The sequence below is a fragment of the Halichoeres trimaculatus genome, unplaced genomic scaffold (assembly GCF_033239565.1).
Source record: "Halichoeres trimaculatus isolate MK-OKI-2021-1 unplaced genomic scaffold, fHalTri1.1 fHalTri1_scaffold_1, whole genome shotgun sequence".
Lineage (NCBI taxonomy): Eukaryota > Metazoa > Chordata > Actinopteri > Labriformes > Labridae > Halichoeres > Halichoeres trimaculatus.
The window spans coordinates 30032825-30054799 of record NW_027437179.1 but is presented as its reverse complement, the minus strand read 5'-3'; the positions used below and the strand labels follow the sequence as shown (position 1 = coordinate 30054799).

At 39.5% G+C, this 21975-nt stretch overlaps 1 protein-coding gene across 2 annotated transcripts in view; it reads left to right on the top strand.

Moving 5' to 3' along the window:
- The window catches only part of poc1a (POC1 centriolar protein A), a 48552-nt gene that overhangs the window by 16855 nt on the left and 9722 nt on the right, over positions 1 to 21975 (top strand). The window contains exons 10-11 of one of the 2 annotated variants that reach the window (XM_074673240.1): positions 14772 to 15050; positions 16367 to 16572. In XM_074673240.1, coding sequence (XP_074529341.1) covers positions 14772 to 15050; positions 16367 to 16408 — 321 coding nt within the window. In that variant the 3' untranslated portion in view covers positions 16409 to 16572. Of the gene's footprint in view, positions 1 to 14771; positions 15051 to 16366; positions 16573 to 21975 lie in introns of those variants that run through there. The other variant, XM_074673239.1, reaches the window with a different exon arrangement.

Genomic DNA, 21975 nt, shown 5'->3' with positions numbered 1-21975 from the left:
AGACCATGATTGCATTAGAAGTGTATTTGGGAGCCTTAAAAGTAGCAGAGACCAAAACAGTAGATTTCACCTACTGAAACCTACTGAAGAAAGATGTTGTTGGCATACATCATTGTCAAATGAAGTGAATATATGTTGAAAAACTTTCATGGACTGTTTTATTGCCCTCCTCCTATTGTTTCTAACCAGTTTCTGCAATTCAGTGGTTGTTTTGTTTATCTAATGCCTTATGTTGTTATCTGCTAAACAACAGGAGATGATCATGATTTAAACTTTAGATTACAGTTTGATATGGGAATTTTTGGGGTATTTAAAATCATTTATACAGAAACAACATGAAGTAAGTAACCCGTCGAGAGCAGTCAGACATTGTGATGTCCCATGGAAAAGGTATAAAATGATCGCTAAAATTAATCTCTGAATCATTATTGAGTGTAATAGTTTGTCTAAAGTTTTGTTTGGTAGTCAGGCAAGCACTGGGAGAATTTATAGTGAGCAGTTGGTTTTGCAAACCATAATCTCAGAAAAGTGACCAAGGCTGAGACTCAGAACATCCTTTCCTTATACACTGTCCCTTAAAAGACAATTTAAAACTGTCGGCTGTGTGTGATTTCCAAAGGGCAACATCTGGTTGGTAAAAATGAAGCCTATGCAGAAGTGCTAAATTTTGCTGTTTATCGAGAATCCGCTTGAGGCTGGCTGCAGAAAGACCGGATGTCACACCCAGCCATAAAAACAGACTTTTACAGTATTAAAAAGCATATTTACAGTCTGGTTAAAAAAACGGCTTGGGTCTTAAATGCTGGTTTCGCTATAGGCACACACTGTACGGTGAGTGAATTTTTTTCTAACTCAGTGATTTAGAAATTATTTGGATCGTTTGATTGTCCAATCAGAGACACAGCTCAGATCAGGGCCCTGTAGCTGTTCGAAATGAAACTTACAGCCTGCGTCATAACGAATGTGGCAGCGTCTGCGGATTGGCTTCATTTCAAGTGTCAGGAACAGACGGTTGACGTCTTGAAAGCTACGTCCATGTTTTATACAGTCTATATCACACCACCGCTGATATTAGAGTTAAACAAACTGTATTAAACCTAGATTTTCATCTGGCATAACAATATTAAATGAAACTGTTTGGTGAAGCAAAGATTAAAGAAGAATCAGACATGTAAAGGAGGTTGTTTATAACATCTACTTTACATTTGCTTGAGTAGTGTGACTACGAATCTCTTAACCTCCTTTAAACACCAGCTTCTTTGTGCCATCCATCGACCCCTTCAGGCTCTTTCTTCTTCATCTCTGTCTTACTGTGTCTGTCTCGCCCGCTGCTGTGATACAGGACTGTAAATGGATTTTAATAGCTCTTCCACTCGACAGCCGTTATTACAGATGTGCCCCAAAGGGTGATTAGAAAATGGGCAATTGGGCCGTGCAGAGGGGTATGATTAGTGCGATGTATGAAATGCGTTCTCCTCTTCTGAGAACTGCTCTTCTTATAAAAACCCATTTCACTGGGAATAATGTTTTTTTTTTTCAATAGAGCACTGTACTTCACATCTCCTTAGTTACCAACAGGGCACACATCCTGATCTGGTGATTGTGGTGGCTCTCTTTGGGCTCAGAAAAACACTATTAACAGGATGCAGTTTTCAAGAGTAGATGCATTAGTTCTTTATCTGATTGTGTTTGTTTTGGATTTGGGTCTGTGGATTCTTAATTTAATATTGTGAGAATCACTGAGAGAGCTCTGGGCGCCTGTTGGTTGTGGTGTTGTTGGTTCAAATCAGAATCTGGTGTAAGTCACTCACTAAATCTTTTCAGACATTTAGTTACAAATAAAGGACATCTTGTTTCAGCACAAAGTCAGAGGTTTGGTTAGTTGCCCTGATGATGTTTTTATTTTTTGGGGCTGAGTTCCAAGATTAAGTACATTTAAAAAATACCTGCAACTATGATTAAGAAGAAACATTTATACTTCTGGTTTTATTTTCTCTTGTCTGGACAGCAATTATCCAAAGATAAATTGAATGATTAAATTCTAAGACTTAATCAAGAACTTAACCCCTGCTCCATGCACACTCACTGCTCTTCATTTTTGATCGAAATTGTGTGAGAAGATACCACTGATCTAATGTTAACCTACTGTTTTTATTCAGACTGGAAATATTTAATCGTAAAGGTACCATATTATGCTCCTTTTCTGCAGTTTAATGTAGATCATTTATGTCTTCATGAAATGGTAGTATGTTTTGGTCCAAAAAGCCAATAAATCAAGCAATCAGGTCAGACTTGCTCCTGATCGGTCAAAAAAAAGGAATTGCTGACGTCAGCAAATCCCCAAAATCCAAACAGTTTGTATTAGGTCAGGATTTTACATTCACAAGCACTACTAAGTACAGGTTTTGTCATTAAATGTCACATTTTGTGGGCTGGGAGGACCCACAAATTTCACTAAAAGACTTAATAAAGTGATTATTGCGTAATATGGGACCTTTAAACAAGATTGCACCTGAAAATGTAAGTAAAACAACTTTTCCCTTTTCCATCCTATAGATGTTTAAATCTCAGAGAAAGGGGCATGCTTGGATAAATTTCTTTTCTGTTAGTTTTTTTTAATATGATATTTAACTGTTGTTTTCAGTGTATCATGTTTATTTAACCAGAAACTGTCTATTGTAGCTGGCACCGGTGTTTCAGTGTGATCTACTACTGCGAGAGACTCTATAAAAAGATGTCAGTCTTGATAACGATGGAGGCTTTTGATTTGCATTCAGAGCGGTCTGTCGGCTGATTACATTCAAAACACAGAGCTATGAATACATTATGTGGGAACTGAATGTAGTCTTTAAATCAAATTATTCTATCTAGCATTTTCAAAAGTTTACACAGGCAAAGTGCAACTTTTTTTATGATCAGGTTTGAAATTGTTGGATGTGACAAATGTGGGGAGGGAGTTCGACTTTTTAATTTTTAAGCTTTTGTTCATTCTCTCATGTGAAACATTTTACTCATGTTGCCAGACTTGCTCATTGGTGACAGGCCTTTTATCCACAGGGATCACTCTGCTGTGAGACAAACATGCAGCAATAAAAAATGCAGGGTAAATGACAACAACAATTATAACAAACACAGGCTAATTAATCCTTGTTTATACCAAATACATCTCTTGACTGGTAGAAAACATTCAAATATTGTTCCAATTATTCATACTTTAGTGCAGTTATTGGCTGTAACACACTCTGACCCCATTTCCTCTCCTAACTTCCCAATAAATGAATTGTTCTCCATCAGTTTTAACACTCTCAGTAATGGTAGTAACATCACCTGGAAGCAATAGCTTCCTAGACTTTTCTTTTCATGTATAATTCAACCATTCATAATTTATTATTAATTCAGGCCCTTTCATCTCTCATAAACTGCCGAGAGTCTTGCACACGTGTTGCCAGAGGAGGCAGAGAGGAGAAAGCTGCCACCAATTCACTTAAATGTTTTCCGTTTTCTTCTCCTCCAAGAAAGATCATTCAAAGGGGATGCGAGTTCGAAAAAAGGAGAGTATAAAACAGAGAAAGGGCTAGATTGGAGACAGGATGAGTAGATGTGATGTGATGTTAGAAATTGATTTGGTTAATATGAGGCAGAATGCATCTCACTGGATGCACTGAAGTTTTTTTTATCTTATTTTAAGTAAAACTTGTCTTGTAATACTTGATATGAGCCACATAAAACTGTTCAGTCCAGAAAAAAGTCTTGTATTAAGTTATTTAAGACAAAAATAAGGTCTGAATTGCTTGTAAAATTAATCTGCCAATGGAACAAAGAAAATGTGCTTTAATGTCTTAATACATGTAACTTTTTTCTTGTTCCGACCTAATTTTTGTCTTTAAATAACTTTAAACAAGATATTTTTCTGGACTGGTCAGGTGAATGTGGCTCATATAAAGTCTAAAAAGACATTGTCTACTGCAAATAAGACAAAAACACTTGATAAGATTTTGTGTTTTTTTTCCCAGTGTAAATCAGAACTCCCACTGTTGCTTTTTTGTCCAAATACTAGACACCAAACTTGATAGAGGAAAAATAAAGTCTCACTATTAAGCAGTAAAGATCAAAATCTAACACTAAGCGTCATGTCAGTAAAAGAAAACATCTGAAAAATACCCACAGTATACTGTCAAAATGATTTGTTCATGGTTCCTATGGCAAAGTCTTACTGCATAAAACTCTGACTGACCACAGACGTGGCACAATCGTGGCAGTACAGAGACTTCATGTCAGATGAACGCAGAGTTGTTGTTGACACCCTAAAAGTCTTAGTACACCAAGGATTAGATTTTAAAGTGTCCTGCATACTGGAACGTACCAGCCCACTTAAAGCTTTCCCTGTAAAGGATGTTTACCATAAAATGATGTGTGTCCTATTTTGGATGCTGTACATACATTTGCATCTAAATAAAAAGCATGATAGAGGTAATCCAGTATAATTTCTTTTGACATTTAAAGACGATGGAGCTAATTTGATTGATTTTCTAGGCATTCAATTTATACATTTAAAAAGCTAGTTAGTGTGGCAAAGATGATTGTGACATGGAACATGAATAATTGTTTATCTGGGTGGTGGTGAAGTTTGAGGAATTGAAGCTGGCTTGAAAGCGACAGGTCTGCAGCCCTCTAGTCAGCGCTTACACTGTCTGATTGACCAAGGTGTTAAAACCATCCTCCCTGGCTGTGTCAAACATCCAGTATCACAGACAGATGCCCGTGGCTATAATTCATTCCAGAAGAAATTTGCCTAATGAGACAGTAATGCAGTGTTTATTCATACAGAGGCAGGGGCCACCCATGGCCCCTGCCCTCTCAGAATCAAATCCACAGGGCTTTCATAAGCAGCTAATTTGATATGCTGATCCTTTAATGTACTTGGATGTGAAGCTCCATGATTATTTGCCAGCAATGGGCACTATACCAGGAACATGTGGGCCTATTTGTTAAACACAGTAAGCCAGCTTCAAACCGAGGTCCCTGCAACGAAAGAATGAGAGTGTGTGCAGTTCGGTCAGCCTGAGCCTGTGTCTGAGCTCCACACAACTGAGCAAATCTGTATGTGCGGACGAACAGATGCAGCCATGTGTGTTTTTATTTGTGTTTGTGTTTGTGCGTGTGTGAGTGCCAACCATTGCTGACGGGCAGATCAGCTCTCTCTGATCACATCCGCTATAATCCCTACACCCCCCCTTCTTCTCTGCTCTTCTCCTCCTCCCCCTCCTTCCTGTCTCTCTAGCTTCACATCTGGGTCTCTCTCCCACTCACGTGTGCAGACAGACGAGCCGCACACTCACAGCAGGCTTCCCCCTCAAACGCACACACACACACAGATCACTGCACCGCTTGGTTGAGCTTTAGGATGCGGATTGGAGAGCAAGGAGGGGGTTCTCTGACTGCAGTCGGTGTTTGAACTTTTATCTTCAGGACAAAATAAGATGCTTTGAATGTGCTACAGCAGACCAAACTTTAGTTGCTCTTGAGTTGGGAAAAAAGGTGTGTCGCATCAGTGTTTGTGCGTCTCTACGGTGCTGACAGGTGGTTTTGTTCTGACAGAAGGAGTTAAATTAATCTGACAGAAGGAGCAGAGAGGGGGAGTGCGACAAGGCAGCGTTGAAGAAGACAAGATAGCGATGGAGATAAAGAGAGCCCAATGGTCTACTGGAGCGAGAGAACATCCCTGAGAAACTGAGAGGGAGGGAGAGAAGTAGCTAAGTGAGGCTGAGCATGTGAGGGAGTGAGACAACACGAGAACACAGGAGACAAGAACAAGCAAAGAAGTGGATGACGATAATGAGTTCAGAAAATCTGAGACGCATTAGCAGACACCTGTTCGTCCTTGTTACAATGAAGAGGAACAAAGATGAATTTAGAGAGATGGGGATCAGGAGAAAAAAGCAGACGGATAAAAGGAGAAGACAGACAAAAAGCTGGAAGAAGAATGAATGAGATGGAAAATGAGAGTGAGGAGTTGACTAAGCTGGATTAATAAAAGGCTTTAGTGAGAAACACCCTCCCCTATAGCTGGGTCCAGAGGCATAACTCAAAGCTGAGTCACATCACAGACTTCATTCATCAGAGCGCAGCGCTCACTGTTTGTCGGTGACTGTTTGCTCCACTGTTATTATCTGATTTATCAGCTCATGGTGGAAAGATCTGTTGTCATCTCATGGTTATATTATGACACACACATTCATCCATCCTTACCTGTTTAATGAAAGACACAGATGTTTCATAATGTTTGAATTCATCATTTTTGTCAAGCCCCAGAAGACAAAAATGATGGATCTTCAATGCTAACAAGTACTTTGGTCTTAAAATGGATTTCATCACATTATATAAAAATGTAAAGCTGAATAATTACCCACAGCTATGCCATCTATGCTTGAAGTAATGTAAAGGCCTGTATCACTGGCATAAATTAAACTTAAACATAGACATTATTCTCAGACAGTTAATTAACACTCCAGAGCCAGTGGAATGGCGACAGCTGGTGTCAACACACATTGTACTCACAGGTCCATGATGCTTCAGTATATCATATAGAGGAGGAGGTGGAGCACTTCCCTTGAGCAACCCCTTCCTTGGAGACAGATACATTTACAATCCATGTTGTTTTTGCTCTAGCAGAAGAGATTTCAACATTATTCATTGTTATTGAGTATTTAGCAGGTTTTAAACATGACTCAGGACATTGTCAAACCTGGATGTTTTGGAGATGTTGATCTGAACCTGTCCCTTGGCTCAGATTGTTTGGACACGTGAACACAGAATCACACTGAAGCAGAGCAAAACAAGTAAGAAAGTTTGCCTTGAAGTAAGGGAATTTGTGCTTGACAGATTATTTCTTTGTCTTAATGATGCTTCTTGTTTAAAGGGAAATAGACAGGCTTTCTAATTCTGTAAAATTTATTGCTATGAAGCATTGTCACAACAAAGAAAAATCAAAAACAAATTCACTTAAGGCTGTTTTATGCTTGACCACAGGGTCTGTATGGCTTTGTGTGGACGAATGACGTCATTTTCGCACTCACGCAGTCCCTTTCACACTCAAAAATTTCTAACCTGTCGGACAGGGATGTGCGGACAAGATGGCAGAAGAACCAGATCTCCTACTAGTCAAAGTGCAGAAATACAGGCATCTGTATGACTCTTCACACAGAGATCACCATGATAACAGAGTGGTTAATAATTCATGGTGTAAGAGAAATTTTTCAAAATAACCTGGAAAAATCTCCAGGACAGATATGTTATGTTGTAAACAAAAAGCAAACTTTTTTTGACTCTCGTTTAATACTCTGATAGACGTACGTTTGTGGTACACTGCCCCCCTGCAGTTTGGGAATGAACACCAATGGACGCCTTTCGGGGTGTCAAAAAGCATAAAAGCCTAACGCGTTCTCTCGCGCAGATCTCGCACGTGTGATTTCTGCGCGTCACGTTTGCGCAGAAAGCATAACACAGCCTTTACATTTTGGGATAAGTTTATGTAAACATTAACTCTGCTAAAACACGTTGCCTTTTTTTATTAATTAAAAAAAATAATTACGACGCCTTGCACACAGTTTTGTTTAGTAGAGGATTTGGGTTGTACCATGGATGAAACAAGATTTCAAGAGTTAAGTTGCAGGTTTACAGGGGTAAACTAATTAAGGATGGGTATTGATAACTGGTTTCTGTTAAGAATGGATTAGAAATGGTTTGATCCATCAACATCATTAGCCTATATGCTTAACGGTTCCCTCGTCAGTTCTTTGCATTACATCCAGGTGGACAGACCTTACATTGACGTCATGTGATGTGCCACATGTCAGTCAGCAGCTGAATTTTGGCGCTACTGAAAGCTTGGCTTTGCTGAAATATCAAGAGTTATTTACTTATAAACTCAATTAAATGTTGAACAAAAAACCTGTCAAGCTTGCTTTTTGTACAGAGAAAATTCACAGGAGGAATTCATAAGGCAAGGCAAGGCAAGGCAAGTTTATTTGTAGAGCACAATTCATACACAAGGCAATTCAAAGTGCTTTACAGCTAACATAAAATAAAATACAGCTAACATACAATAAAATAAGGGAATCGATAAAGGATCAGATCGATGAGCACAGATGATATTGGCTTAGGTATCAATACCCATCCCTTTACAGGATACAGTTAGTGCAAAATAACATGTTTTTTTACAAAGGGGCAGCCAGTCCCATGTACCAAAATAAAGAATGTGAAGTTCTACCCCAGATCAAGACTGAACAGCTGAGGAAAGACAGCGTTTAAAGGAGCATGTACAGGCTGCCTATTCAAGTTTCAAGGTACAATAGGTGTACGGTGAGTGAGTCAGGCTGTTTACCCAAACATACAGCTTGGGTCAAGACTTAATAAAAACATGATGACAGTGCTTTGTACTAAAAGAGTAACCCTCTGTAAAAACACAATGAAATAAGCCTTCAGTAATAGCAGGGTAAAAAAAGAAGATTAAAATAAAATAGTCTTCAGTAAATAAAAACATGGTCAATGTAGGCAAGGTAGTGTATGCCAACATTCTCTATGCCTAAAATAAAATGAAAGAAGCTGAAATTCTCTACTTAAAGAAGGGGCATGGTCCTGTTTATACGGCTCCTCCCTTTACACGAATCACTTCTCAAAAAAATGTCAATTTTTCTCCTCAACCTTATTTCAGCTGTCTCTTTAAGGCTCCCTGCTCCACAAACCCTCTTCCATCTGATTGGCCAACCCTCTGGAGGCCTGTCACTGAGGCAGAGCTATAGGGAGGCCTTGGTGTTTCAGGCCTGCCCCCCATGATGCAGCTAGGAGATCCTTATGTGATGACCTTGTCATTTCTGCAAGTCTCTTGAAAATCTTGTGCTACTTTTAAAAGCAACCTTTTTGAGCAGTTTACATACTGATTGAGGGATTTCTACAACTTATGGGGCTTGAGGTGCTTTGAAAATTTGCACGTTTTGTTTGGACCTCCAAAATTATTACTTTAAATTCATGTTTAAAATACAGGAAAACATGATCCCCCCTCTCCATGGGCTGGCAGTCACTGTGTCTGACACCATGGTGCTGATTTGCTACAAGCTTTCGTATTCAGTGATTTATAACATAAAACATAAGCTCATTGCTGAGGTATAACTTCAAAAGATGGTTCAAGTATCTTGTTATTGCTGCTTCTCAACCCTTCAAAATAATGTACTGACTGACCATAGAATGAGATTATGACTTTTCTCATGTACTTACAACCTTAAACTCCTGACCTTTTCTCCAAATCTCAAACAGATGCATCCGTTATCTCTGGCTTATTTCAACCTATTCAACAATCTATCAAGTCTAAAATGGATAGAGAAGAAATATTAATTTTTACAGTTTGTCTCATTTCTTAATAACTATGTTTAAAAAATTCCAGGTGGTAGCTGCTGTATTCAAAATATATATATTTTTTCATGCAGGTTGCAGGTTGAATTGATTGTTCCCTGTGTCAGACTAAGAGTTTAATTTAGGCCTCAGAAAATTTTCCACTGTTGGTTTTTCCACTCCAGGTGATTCATTGGGAGGGTGGTTACTGTGTGTGCTGTGTACACTGCTGCAGATTGGGGTTTTCCCTTCACCCCACGTAAGGTTACAGCAGTACAAGACGTGTTGAGTTTCCAGACAATATGGAGTTTTAGCATCAACATCACTATGTACACATGTCACATTGCAAAGAATGGTATGTCATAAGGTAAATACAGCGCACAATGGTGCTGTATAAACCTTTTTGCTGCTTGATTGCGGATGAAAACTGCAGATGTTTCTTTTTGACTGACTCACAGTACAAACAACTTTCCTTAATTGAGCAGAAGTTTTTTTTTAATGAAGTTTTAACTAAAAGATGATTTTTCATCAGCCTTTTCTGGTCATTGAAAGAGACACAAGGCTTTCTGAATATCTGTGTACACATTCAGGACTACTTTTCACAATGAGCATGTGTGTTTGTAGGGAGCAGGGCTTGTGTGTTTAAGCAGCTGTTTTAATACAAAGCCAAAAGTCGTACATTCAACAAGAGTCCATCCAGACTTGATGGAGATTGTAGGCTCAGCAGAATTGAGCTATTGTCTCCTCTTGTTTACCCACTCTTTTTTTTCTCACCTTTGTACCTCCATAACTGAAAAATCACCACAGGACATTAGTGCACTGGAGGAATCTGGCCCTATGTGAAAGTCAAAACCTGTCTTATTCAGCAGATTAAAAATGTGTAGTACAGGGCCTCAGTGATGAGCTCTCTGATACAATGCCAAGTTACGCACTTTCTGTTTGTCCATGTTCCTACTGACTTAACTATGGGACCTACCCAGAGTTCATTGCAAATTTGGGGAAATGAAGGGAATCATCATTCAGCCCCTCAATAAATACACAATTTAATGTTATGTGTATTGAGTTATTTAGTAAAGTTTGGAAAGAGATACTTGAAATAAAGCATGATTTCTGTAGATTTGAGCTCACTCTAGTTTAGATTAATTTCACATTTGCAGAGTTTTTTCCAAAATTTTTCAGTTGAAAGAACTGTGAGAGCTTTCTTAGTGATCTTCAAAAAGTCTTATCTCTAGATATATGCCAGATGCTAATCCACACTTTAAAATGAGGTTATCAGCACCAAATTAGGTTGTTTTTAAATGCTATTTTTCAGCTTCCCAAACGGGTTGGACAGGACCAGGTTGATTGCCAGCCAACAACATTTACCAGTGAGATGCAAGATCTGTGTTTATTCTGCTAAAAAAAATTTTTTGGATTTATCTTTTTTAATGGTGGACACTGGAGCTGAACTGGCTGACGAATAAACGACAGACAAGCGAAAGCTAAACAGAAGAGAGATGGAACACAGGTTAAAGGCTAAAACATGTGTTCAAGGCTAAAACACGGACTAAGCTGTTTGTGATTATGTTCATTCCAACCCACATGCAGCAGTTAAATTGTAATGGTCTGTTCAAACTTGAAAGTCTATGAATAAAATGAAGAGTGAGGTTACATTTGCTCTACTTGGTAGGAGAGCACTGGTAGGACATAACTATAGACTGTAAAAAAAATGGATGCTCATTTGCTCGGCTCAAAGTGAGGTCTCCACTAAAACTGCTACCCCTGGTAGCTGGCTGCAGTATAGGTTAAAAAATCCGGCTTTCCAGCCATTCCAGATGGGCTGTGGTCAAACTTTAAAAAATTAATGCTCCTCATAGAAATGTTTCTCACGTCCAATTGTTGTGGTGATTTGAAGATACCATTTTGCTGTGGCTGCCTTGTATTCAAGTCCTCTTTTTCTCTGAAAAGTTTCGTTTTCATTAGTTATACGAGGTTAAAAACAAGGCTTTACGTAACGTTTAACAATGATTGACACGTGATTAGACTCTCAAAAGAAAAAAATAATTATTATTTTCTTCACCCAGCTCCACTCAGATTCTCCCAGAATCCCTCATGGTCTTTACCGCACAGACTCTGGCTGCACAACTGCTACAATGGCTGTGCCTGTCACGGGGGTATTTTGGCTTCAAAACCGTACAATGATAAATGGCGGGGCCACACTGTCCACTCTATTTACAGTCTATGGACATAACCATTTTTTTCTGAAATTAAAAGTTAAGGACAGGTCTCAGACACCAGGCACTACACCAAGCTGTAGTAGCGCTAAATATAGCCAGCTACTACACTATGTGAAAAACTGAGTTCACAAAGTTCGAAATTTTATCAAGCTTCAAACAGTAGGGCTACATAACTTTTGATAAATACCTTACCTTTTCTTGTTGTATCGGTTAAAAAGTTGTCTTGAATAAAGAAATGTAGTATAAAAAAAATTGGCTCCACTGATCAACTAATTTTATAGTTTTGGATTTTGCTCACTTTTCCCTAGTGGTGCATCTAGTTTCCAGTTATTTTGGGATGTCATGAAAGTCATTATTCTCATACCATCTGAATTCCTCATACCTACACTGAACGTAACTGCTAATAATAAACTTCATTATCTGATTGGCAGTGCTCAGACTTAAGGGTCGACACTGAGATTGGGCAAATACCAGATGACAATTTCTCACATATTTCTTAGTTCTCATTTAGTGTACTGTAGGAAACAACTTGGCGTTGACTAGTGGTTTCAAGAAAAACCATGCTTATTGATCACAGAGTTTCTTCCCTCTGTGTTGTATATATCCTATTGTTGACTCCAGGCATGCTAATACAAAGGATACATTGAGTCCTGAACCTGGTTTAGGTTGGTGGAACAAATCTTTGAGGCCACTGAGTTCCTCTTTTGCTGTTTTCTTCCTCTGTGCTATTGATTTGAGCTGTCTGATCTTTTTTTACACATTTCTCTGTCCTGTAGAGCTGGAAGCAAAGCCTCTTTCCAAACTTGTTCTCACTTTATTGCAAAATTAGAAGCCTACGTTTACTTTTAACATCTGCTTGACATTAACACCAACATGAAGTGAAATGTCTTTCTGCTAAAATGGGATTACTGAGTGTTAGCTGTTTCTCAGGAGTGACACAGAAACAGTTCAAACAGCATTTTGAGGAACATCTGCAGATGACCGCACTGAGTCACCGCCCAAATTTGGTGTGTCACCGTGTGTAACCCTTGTCTGCGTTAAATCTGCCCAGCCAGGTGACCGCTGACAGCTCTACTCGTCTGACTTCATTTAGGAACAACACATTTTGACACTGTGCTCTCAAACATATTCAGCTGAGTGTGAATAGATCTACTATTATGCAGTGATGAGTAAAACAGCTGTCGTCTCCATTCTGTGACGGAGAATAGACGGTTTCATGGAGCGGTTGCAAACACAAATACACATTCACAGACACACACACTGCAGGGACAGACAGGAGTATGAAGACACCTATAGATATCTGCACACAGATTTTAGTCATATAGACATGGTGAGGGAGAGATGTGGTCACTGACCTACATGTGTTTGTGTCTCATTGGATTAATCACAACACAGGCAGACTGACTGGCAGCTTGTAAGTGTATGAGTGTGTTTGTCAAACAGCTTTTACTCAGGCTGGTGGATTATATGTTTTCTTTCTTTGCACAACAGCCACTCTGCACTTCTTTGTCTTTGACCTGATGCATTTATCCTTCCTGCTACTGCAGAAACAAGGTGCCTCTGTGGAATCCACTCTGGTGTCAGTATTAAAAGTTTCAAACAACCAACCATTGGACATTTTATTGGTCAAATGAAAAAAGAAAAGATTAAAGGATTAAGGCTTCATATTCAGGAGTGAAAGCTTATTCTTGATGATCGATCAGGAAAAATTGAACCATCTGACAAATAAGAAATCAGTTCCAGTGGCTGCATTGTCAAGCTGAGGATGAAAATGGTGTTCTTAGAGTTGACAGTTCTGTCTGATGTGAAGCAACTATGGAGCAGGCGTAGGAGGAAACTGCTAGATGAACATCATTGTTGTCAGAAAAACATTTGAGTCACAAATATTTGTGGTATCGGCCACACACTCAGCTCATAAAGAGAGCCTGACATATCTGAGCCAAACATGTTTCTCATATAGAGCATCAAAAGGTTTGTCAGTGACATATGCACTTTATGAGCTGAGTGAGTCTTAGGAGGTCACAGAAATTACTGTTATTGTAACATGGTACAAAAACTTTTACTGCCCTTTGGACCGTTTGTGACTCATTAATGATATAGTTCAACACTTCGTTCTGTCTCCTTGAAAAAGACACAGAAAGATTTTTATTTTAAGAACTTATTAGAAGTAAATGTCACAAAGTAAGGGTAAAACAAATGATAAAGCACCCAGTTTCAGCCACTTTGGTATCTCTGCTCTGTGCTCTCAAGGAGTATTCAGGATAGGAATTTACAGTAATCCTTGCAGTCTAATAAATGAGTAAAGTACTCACAGATTATTATTATTTCTTCTTTCTTTTAAACAAAAATAAGGGTCGGTTGGACATGGACTTCCTTGACCGTAACTGTACTCTTTATGTACATCTTTCCCACTCTCATAGCTTTTGTTCTCCATGATGGTGGCTTCTGCTCCTACTCAACATCAACGCCATAAGCTCTCTGAGGCCCTTGCCTTCCACAAAAATTAATGGGAGCATGTCTCCAGTAACTATTTTGGTTATTAGCAGGCTCATCTTCTCTGCTCACAATGATGTGTGCTAACAGGGCTAGCAATTGATGTTGTGCAAGATGTTGTGCTCCTTATACTTTAAGTACATGTGGTCAATCACTGAACGAGTATTTCTACGGTATGCCAGTTTAACGCCACACATGTTGAACTACACATTAAATTCATGTTTTTTTTTAAGTACTTCCAGACATCACTTTTCTTGACTGATGTGTTGCAGGTGTAGCAGATGGCTCTGTATTTGTTGAGCTTTTTGTGTAATATGTTCCCTTAAAAGTTGCCATATTTTTCCTGAAATCTGGCTTGGTGTGCTAAAGTCGTAGCACACCAAGCCGTATAAGAAGTTGTATGTTTGTATTCTTTTATTTATTTTCCTACCTAGTATATTTAGTTAGGCAAAAACAAAACGGCTGGGTCACACATGTAACGCTGTATGTGCAACACTTCCACAGGTGCACAAGTAATGAAATGTTACTGGAATAATGGGTTCAATGACAAAAACTTGAGAACACAAGTGCTTGTACCCATCCTTGGTCTGTAGGCTTTGTATCCCTGTGATATTGTACTTCAAGCACATCAGAGAGCATCTGATTTTTTAACAGCTCCTTCCTCTCTGTTTCCAGGCCTCTGAACCATCAGAACATTTAAACGGACAGGACTCCCACACCGCCGCCCACGCTCTGAGCAGCAGCCACAGCAGCAGCCACGGGAAAACCACTCATTCACACACCTACAGACGCCCCAGCTCCACCTCCTCCTCCACCCAGCAGACACAGAGCAAGGCCCCGCTGAAGCACCCACAGCGGGTTCAAGCACAGCCCCAGGCCTCCGACAGCGGAGTCCCCGCTGGTCTTGCCAGCACCCTGGAACACATCATAGGTCAACTGGATATTCTCACTCAGGTAAGCAGAGCATGTGTTAATCTTTCATGACAAGCAGCATGCATTATGCTCTCACTGAGCCTCCCACTCACACTGTTCAGAACAAACGCTTCCTTTACTTTCTACCTGCTTGCCAGAGGTTATTTCAGCAGACCTGGCACAAAAATATTCAGAGTGAAAAACCTCTTCAGTGCTGTTCCCAGCTGCAGCAGACTGTTGCAGTCACTCTACATATGAGTGTAGGTCTGTGATGGATGGCATTCCTGGCATTGACTGTTTCATTACAGTGATTTAATTGGCGATAGGTCACTACAGGGAACACCCAGTGAGTATATAAACATGATAAAACTGCTATATACAACAGGAAAAAAAACTTGAGGAAGAAGTTAACGAAAAAAAAATGGCCTAGAAACACATTAAAAGTCTTCCTCTGACCTTATAAAATTGGTGAAGTGACCCTAACTGACCCATGTGCGCAACTGCTAACCAAAATACTTAATCCCAAAACATTATAGCATCTATTGTTATAACTAAAGTGTCAAAGAAGAAGACATATAGAGAACATAAAAGGTCACAAGGATTTTCCGTTGAATCAATTTCAGATCAGTTGTTATAATTGGCATAATGATTCCACATTATGGTGACTGAGCATATGGCACACAGATGTGCCCCTCCTTGATTTACAGATGTTTATTTTTTACAGCAGTGGTTGGTCTGCCAGAAAGAGTAGAAGTAGTGCACTGTTTGCTTTAACCTCTGCTGAGTTGTGAGTAAACAGTTATTATCCTCAAACAAAGAAAGAAAGATCAATGTCTGCCGAATGATGAGAAATCCAAAGAGGACAAAAAAAAAAACAACATATTTGTCGTCCAGAAAAGGACAAACAAGAAAAACTGGAGGCTGTTTTGAGGAAGTCTAAAGAGACAGCTGCTATTGTGTCTTGTTGCCGTAGGTGCACCCCAAGAAAATATTGAAAAAAAAAATTCAAGGTTGTTTGTTGCTTTGAATTTCTGAAGTATCAGCCACCCTCTTTTTTTCTACAGTGATGTCATTATCAGCCACAGTTTTATCTTATAGTTCCCCTGAACTGTTGTTTGTGTAACATGATGAGCTGGACTTATTTAAATCACAATGATTTTACTTCATTAATCAAAATTCTTCCAATCTTGAAGACATCAAAAAACTGTATTTTAGGGGTCGAACAGTTTATGTGACTGAAAACAGATATTTGAAACAGTAAAATCTCGAAATTTAGAAAATGTAATATTATCAGCTCTCACACCATACTTTGTTTGAATGCTGATAGAAAACAGTGGAACTTTCTACATCTTTTACAGGTGTTAACAGTTAACTGGTTACATTTCCAGAACACTGAGTGAAACAGAGGAGTGAGTGAAAACAGACCCAGAGAAGAAGACTCATCACTAACAAAGTCAAAGTGACACTTTTTGTTGTTAAGCAATTTACGAAAAAAAGCGACTACAGATTAGCGACCAAATGCCAAATACTGGCCCTGATAATCTGCCAAGGCCAATCATCAGTAGACCCCTACTTCTTTTCAAAAGAGTTTGTAGTTTTTGTTTGTTTGTTTGTTTGTTTGTTTGTTGGTACTTGTTGGCATGCATGTACAGACCTACAAGACACTACACCACAAATAAAGATTGCACATGTCAAACAATAAACAGTTATTTTATACCTTAAGACATTTTTTTATGACATCTTTACTGAAATAATGACCGTAATGTAATCCAACAAAAAGTTTCCTCCTCAATGAGCTCAAACTGAACCAGCTGAAACACAGGAACTGAAGTCTGTCTCCATCAGACAAGAAAAACAAATCAGGAAGATTTTCAGACAGTATCTGAGGAACTAGCATCAGAGATTGTGATACAATAGACAGTAGAACAAAACCTGCTTTTCATTTCCAACATCTTTAAAATCACACAAAGAACTTTTATCCTCTTCTGATACAGAGGGAAAGGGACCTGTTTGAGGAGCTGGAGGAAAGATACCACTTCTTAACTTAGCAAATACAGACCTCAGCACTCTGTTAGGTTTAAGGTGACAAACAGTAGAGCTCGTGGTTAAAGAAAAATAGTTTTTACAAACAAAATGTTCCTGGTTCCGCTCACACTGGACTTCTTGTGCCCAGTCAGTTGGGATTTCTTGCTGTATTTGGTTCGGCTCTACTCTCAGGGAGAGCGCTTCCACAGCTGTTCAAGGCCAGACACAGTTTTAAAGCCAGACCTTGAGACTGGTTAGAACCAAAAATAGCATCTTAAACAAAAACAGAGAAGAACAGTGATCAGTTTAAGACCCTCGTATCTGCTTCTTATCAGTTAATGTCAAATGTATTACTTTTTATCTTTATTAGAAGTGATCGGTGACGGATACTGAGAGACACATGTTATTTGTACAGCAACGCTGCTGTCTAAGCACTTAGTGCCATAAAACTGGAGGAAGTCAGTTATAACTTGACCAATCCAATGTATAAATTAAACCACATCATCTGCTCATGTTGTACTGTGTATGAAACAGTTTAACTACACTTCTTACTTTGCTCTAGATTTGTTTTGTATCTTCCTTTCTTCTTATTTGCTCTTTTTGCTGTCAAATACTTTGTGCAGAAAATTGAAAAAATGTAAACCTCCTTCCTTCGTGGAGTGCTTTTATCTTGAAACATGTGCAGCCGTGGTTGTCAGATCCTGGAAAGAATTACCCATTACTTTGAAGCTCAGTGCTTTCCCTGGCTAATTAATTTAAACCTTTATTCTTTCTGCCAATCTGAATGAGGCTACAGGATGAGGCGTGTTCCTTTTGATTGTTTATTTACATGCATGCATTTGCTGCACATGCTCTCAGTACTTTGATAGAATCAACTATGCTGACTCATTTCAGAAGTTGTGCCCAAGTTTTTTGGATTTGGACACCTAAGATCTTTATTTACTTCTTGTTTGACTCTAAGATTTCATGTTGGACTTTTCCTTAAAGGTCCAATACTATGCTCCTTTTCTGCAGTTTAATATGGATCACTGATGTCTTCATAAAATGATAGTAACGTGTTTTGGTCCAAAAAGCCATAAATCAAGCACAGCAGCACTGTTTACAGGCTCTCATAGCCCCTCTGTTCAGAACGGTGTAAATGAGCCACCACTGATATCGTCCCGCTCTTCCGCGTCACTGAGAGCGGCGCCATGAGCTCCGAGTGCACAATGTTTAGAAAACAGTGAAGCTCGTTTACCGTAACATTACAGGCTAAAACAACAGGCTAACCGCAGCTAAAATTAGCATCCTGAAGCTAACACAGAGACAGGGGGACACTGGGGAAAAGCTCTTACAACTGCTCCACAGCACACAGTATTTAAAATACTCACATTTCCAGGGTCCGAGGTTTGTTGGCGGATGGTTGGTAATGCGCCTGGATTCAGGACCAGTCTATGCTCCAGCCCTCTGTTGTACTGTCCAAAGTTGGAAAAGCAGTTGGCAGTGAAGTGACAAGCACACACATGCACAGTTTTACTGAGTGTAGCTGGCACATTTTCTTGATAAATGAACTCAAGCCACTTAGTCTTGTCTTCTTCCGAGATGGGAAGCTTGTGCATGGAACTATGTGGCTGTTTACAGCCAAAAATAAAGCAGTGATGGCTCTTCAATTTTGGCATTCTTCTCGGAGAGGAGGTTCGGGGGTATCTGCTCTGGTGGACCAATCAGGTCAGACATGCTCCTGATTGGTCAAAAGGGAATGGCTGACGTCAGCAAATCCCCAAAATACAAATAGCTCGTTTTAGGTCAGCACTACTAAGTACAGGTTTTGTCATTAAATATCACATTTTGTGGGCTGGGAGGAAAGCCAAGGACCCACAAATTTCCCTTAAAAGACTTAATAAAGTGATTTTTGCATGATATGGGACCTGCAAAAGCAAAAAATAATTGAAATACTCACACCTGAAGAATTCCTGATGCATTTCAGATGTAAAGTGACGCAATGACGTCTCATTTTTTGGCCCTTGCCCATGGAAAAGCAAGCTGGCCCTCAAGGTGAACCAGCCCAGAACTGGCACCAGAGACAGTGTAAAAGGAGAATCCAAAGTTCTAAAATTAGACTGAGACGATTATTTTCATCTTATCTCTGGTAGACACTTCTCCATGTCACTGGATCCTTACATGTCTGAGACAGACACTCTGTCATGTGGTGTGCCTCAGGGTCCTGCGCTAGGGTCTATCTTATTCTCCTTATATATTCTGCTACTTTGCCATGTGATCAGTTTCATGGAATCTGTTACCGTTGTTCCGCTGACAATATTAAACTGTGGGTTTTTTCTAAGCCAGATTAGACACAGCTACATCCATATAGAAACAGAAAAGTAAAGAGGGTGTTTTGCTTTGGTTTAACAGAATTCAAAGAGTGACAACTAAAGTCAGGAGCATGGTTTAAGGCAAGAGAAGAAAGAAAGGAGAGAAACATGAGCACCCTAGGGAGATCAAGAGAAAGGAGATGAGGGAGAAGAGCAGTAGCACAAGTGCATAGAGGAAGAGGGAGCTGAATGAGAGAAGGGAGAGCATGGATGCTTGGTGTATGTGTGTGTGTGAGTGTGTTTGTGTGTTTAGCTGGAGGTTGTGAATGTGTCCTGAGGAGAATACATCATTCATATATGAGCGCTGACAGCACTCTGCCTCACTCACTGGTAGTAAGTGTAAATGCTTAATGGCTGCGCAGAAAGGCTGAAACTCTTCTTGTACTTGAGTGTGTGTGTGTGTGTGTGTGTGTGTGTGTGTGTGTGTGTGTGTGTGTGTGTGTGTGTGTGTGTGTGTGTGTGTGTGTGTTCTCCAAATGTTTCTTCTTGGCTTTTATCTCTCTTTCTTTCTTCCTGCGTTTTCTTTCAAGCTGCACTCCAGCATGTGGGAGAGTTTAGTATTCGCCTGTGGCAGTCAGGCAGCAAGCTAACCCCTCCTCAGGGGGGCGGTGCCAACCTCTGCTGTGTTTACCTGAACCCTGATACCACATGGATCTGTGTTGAGTTTGATCCTGAAACTCTTTTTGGTTTTTCACTCGTCGGATCTTAAAGTATGAAGGATTTAAAACTGGGTCAAGCAACTGTTGAAAGTTTCTGGTCCTCTTTTTGGAGTTTTCTTTTTATAAGATACCAATGTGTACTTCTGACCAAACTTCCTAACCTTGTAAGTGCATTGAGAGGGCGATGTTATGTCCGTGCGGCTCTGTGTCTTCCAGTAGCGTTGGTTTAGTAAGGGACTTAGCTGGTACACCTCATTAGGCGCTTTTTATAAGCTTTTTTTACAGAGCTGTTTTAACAAAGACACCATGTTTGACACTTGTGTTTACAGCTCATTAAATGAACTCATAAAACTAAGAAGACATGTAAAATAAATAAGGGAGGAATGAAATAAGAGTTTATTTATATAGGTTTATACCCTCCTCTTTAAGTAATGTGTTGATTTATTTTCTGTGCGTGATGCAGTTCACTGTTCTACCATAAGCTTCATATTATCCCACTGATCTATAGGGGGTGATAATGTGTAAATCACAATTAAATGGGAAGTTATATAAGGCCCCTGCTAGGAGTTTTAGCTGGTCAGAAAACAGACTGAAATTTGCAAAACTTTAACAAAAGATAAAACAGACATCAACCAAACACTCATTATTTCAAGATTTTAAGTAATTTTTGATCCCACTGCTATGGGATAAAGTAAACAAGAGCTCAAAGCACAAACAGCTTTTAATTTTACTATTTCACAGTAAAGACTCACACAATGAATCACATTTGATTGTCTTCATGATGTCTTCATGAAATGGTAGTAACATGTTTTGGTCCAAAAAGCCAATAAATCAAGCACAGCAACATTGTTTCCAGGCTCTCATAGCCCCTCTGTTCAGAACGGTCTGATTTAGTGGGCATGACCTTCATATGAAAATGAGCCATCGCTGATACCACCCCGCTCTTCAGCGTCACTGAGAGCAGTGCCGAGACCTCCGAGTGCACAATGTTAAGAAAACAGCGAAGCTCGTTTACCGTAACATTACAGGCTAAAACAACAGGCTACAGCTACGGTTAGCATCCTGAAGCTAACACAGAGACAAGGGGACACCAAGGAAAAGCTCTTACATCTGCTGCATCTGCTTGATAAATGAACTTAAGCCACTTAGTCTTGTCTTCTTCAGAGATGAGAAGCTTGTGCATGGAACTATGTGGCTGCTTACAGCCAAAAACAGAGCAATGATGGCTCTTAAATTTTGGCATCCTTTTGGCATTCAATTTTGGGCGGAGAGGAGATTTGGGGATATCTGCTCCGGTGGACCAATCAGGTCAGACTTGCTCCTGATTGGTCAAAACAGGGAATCGCTGACGTCAGCAATTCCCCAAAACCCAATTTGCTCTTTTGAGGTCAGGTTTTTACATTCACGAGCACTACTAAGTACAGGTTTTGTCATTAAATATCACATTTTGTGGGCTGAGAGGAAAGCCAAAGACCCACAAATTTAACTAAAAGACTTAATAAAGTGATTTTACCATAATATGACCTTTAATAGAAATGTCTTGCCAATTTTTTTTTCTATGGAGGATGGCAAAGTCATAATAAACTCATTTTTCCTCACAAATGCTTACAGCAGTGCACAAAGGAATCTTAAGTTTCAACAGATTTTATCCACACAGATGTTCACACAGGCAGATCAGGGACCTGCACCTCACCAGCTGCTTCATCCAAGTTTCAAAATAGCAGTTTCTTCAGATCGAAGTGTAGTTCAGGCAACTCTGAGTGATGTGTGCTTCCTATGAAGAGCTAAGAAAAAAGATAAATACTGCTAGGACTTTAAATCTTATGTTAATGCACTGGTTTAGATTTGAAATGCACAACGTGTTGGTAGAAATAACCCACAGCACTTGTTGTAATTTCTGTTCAACTTCACCCAACACGACACTTTAAATGA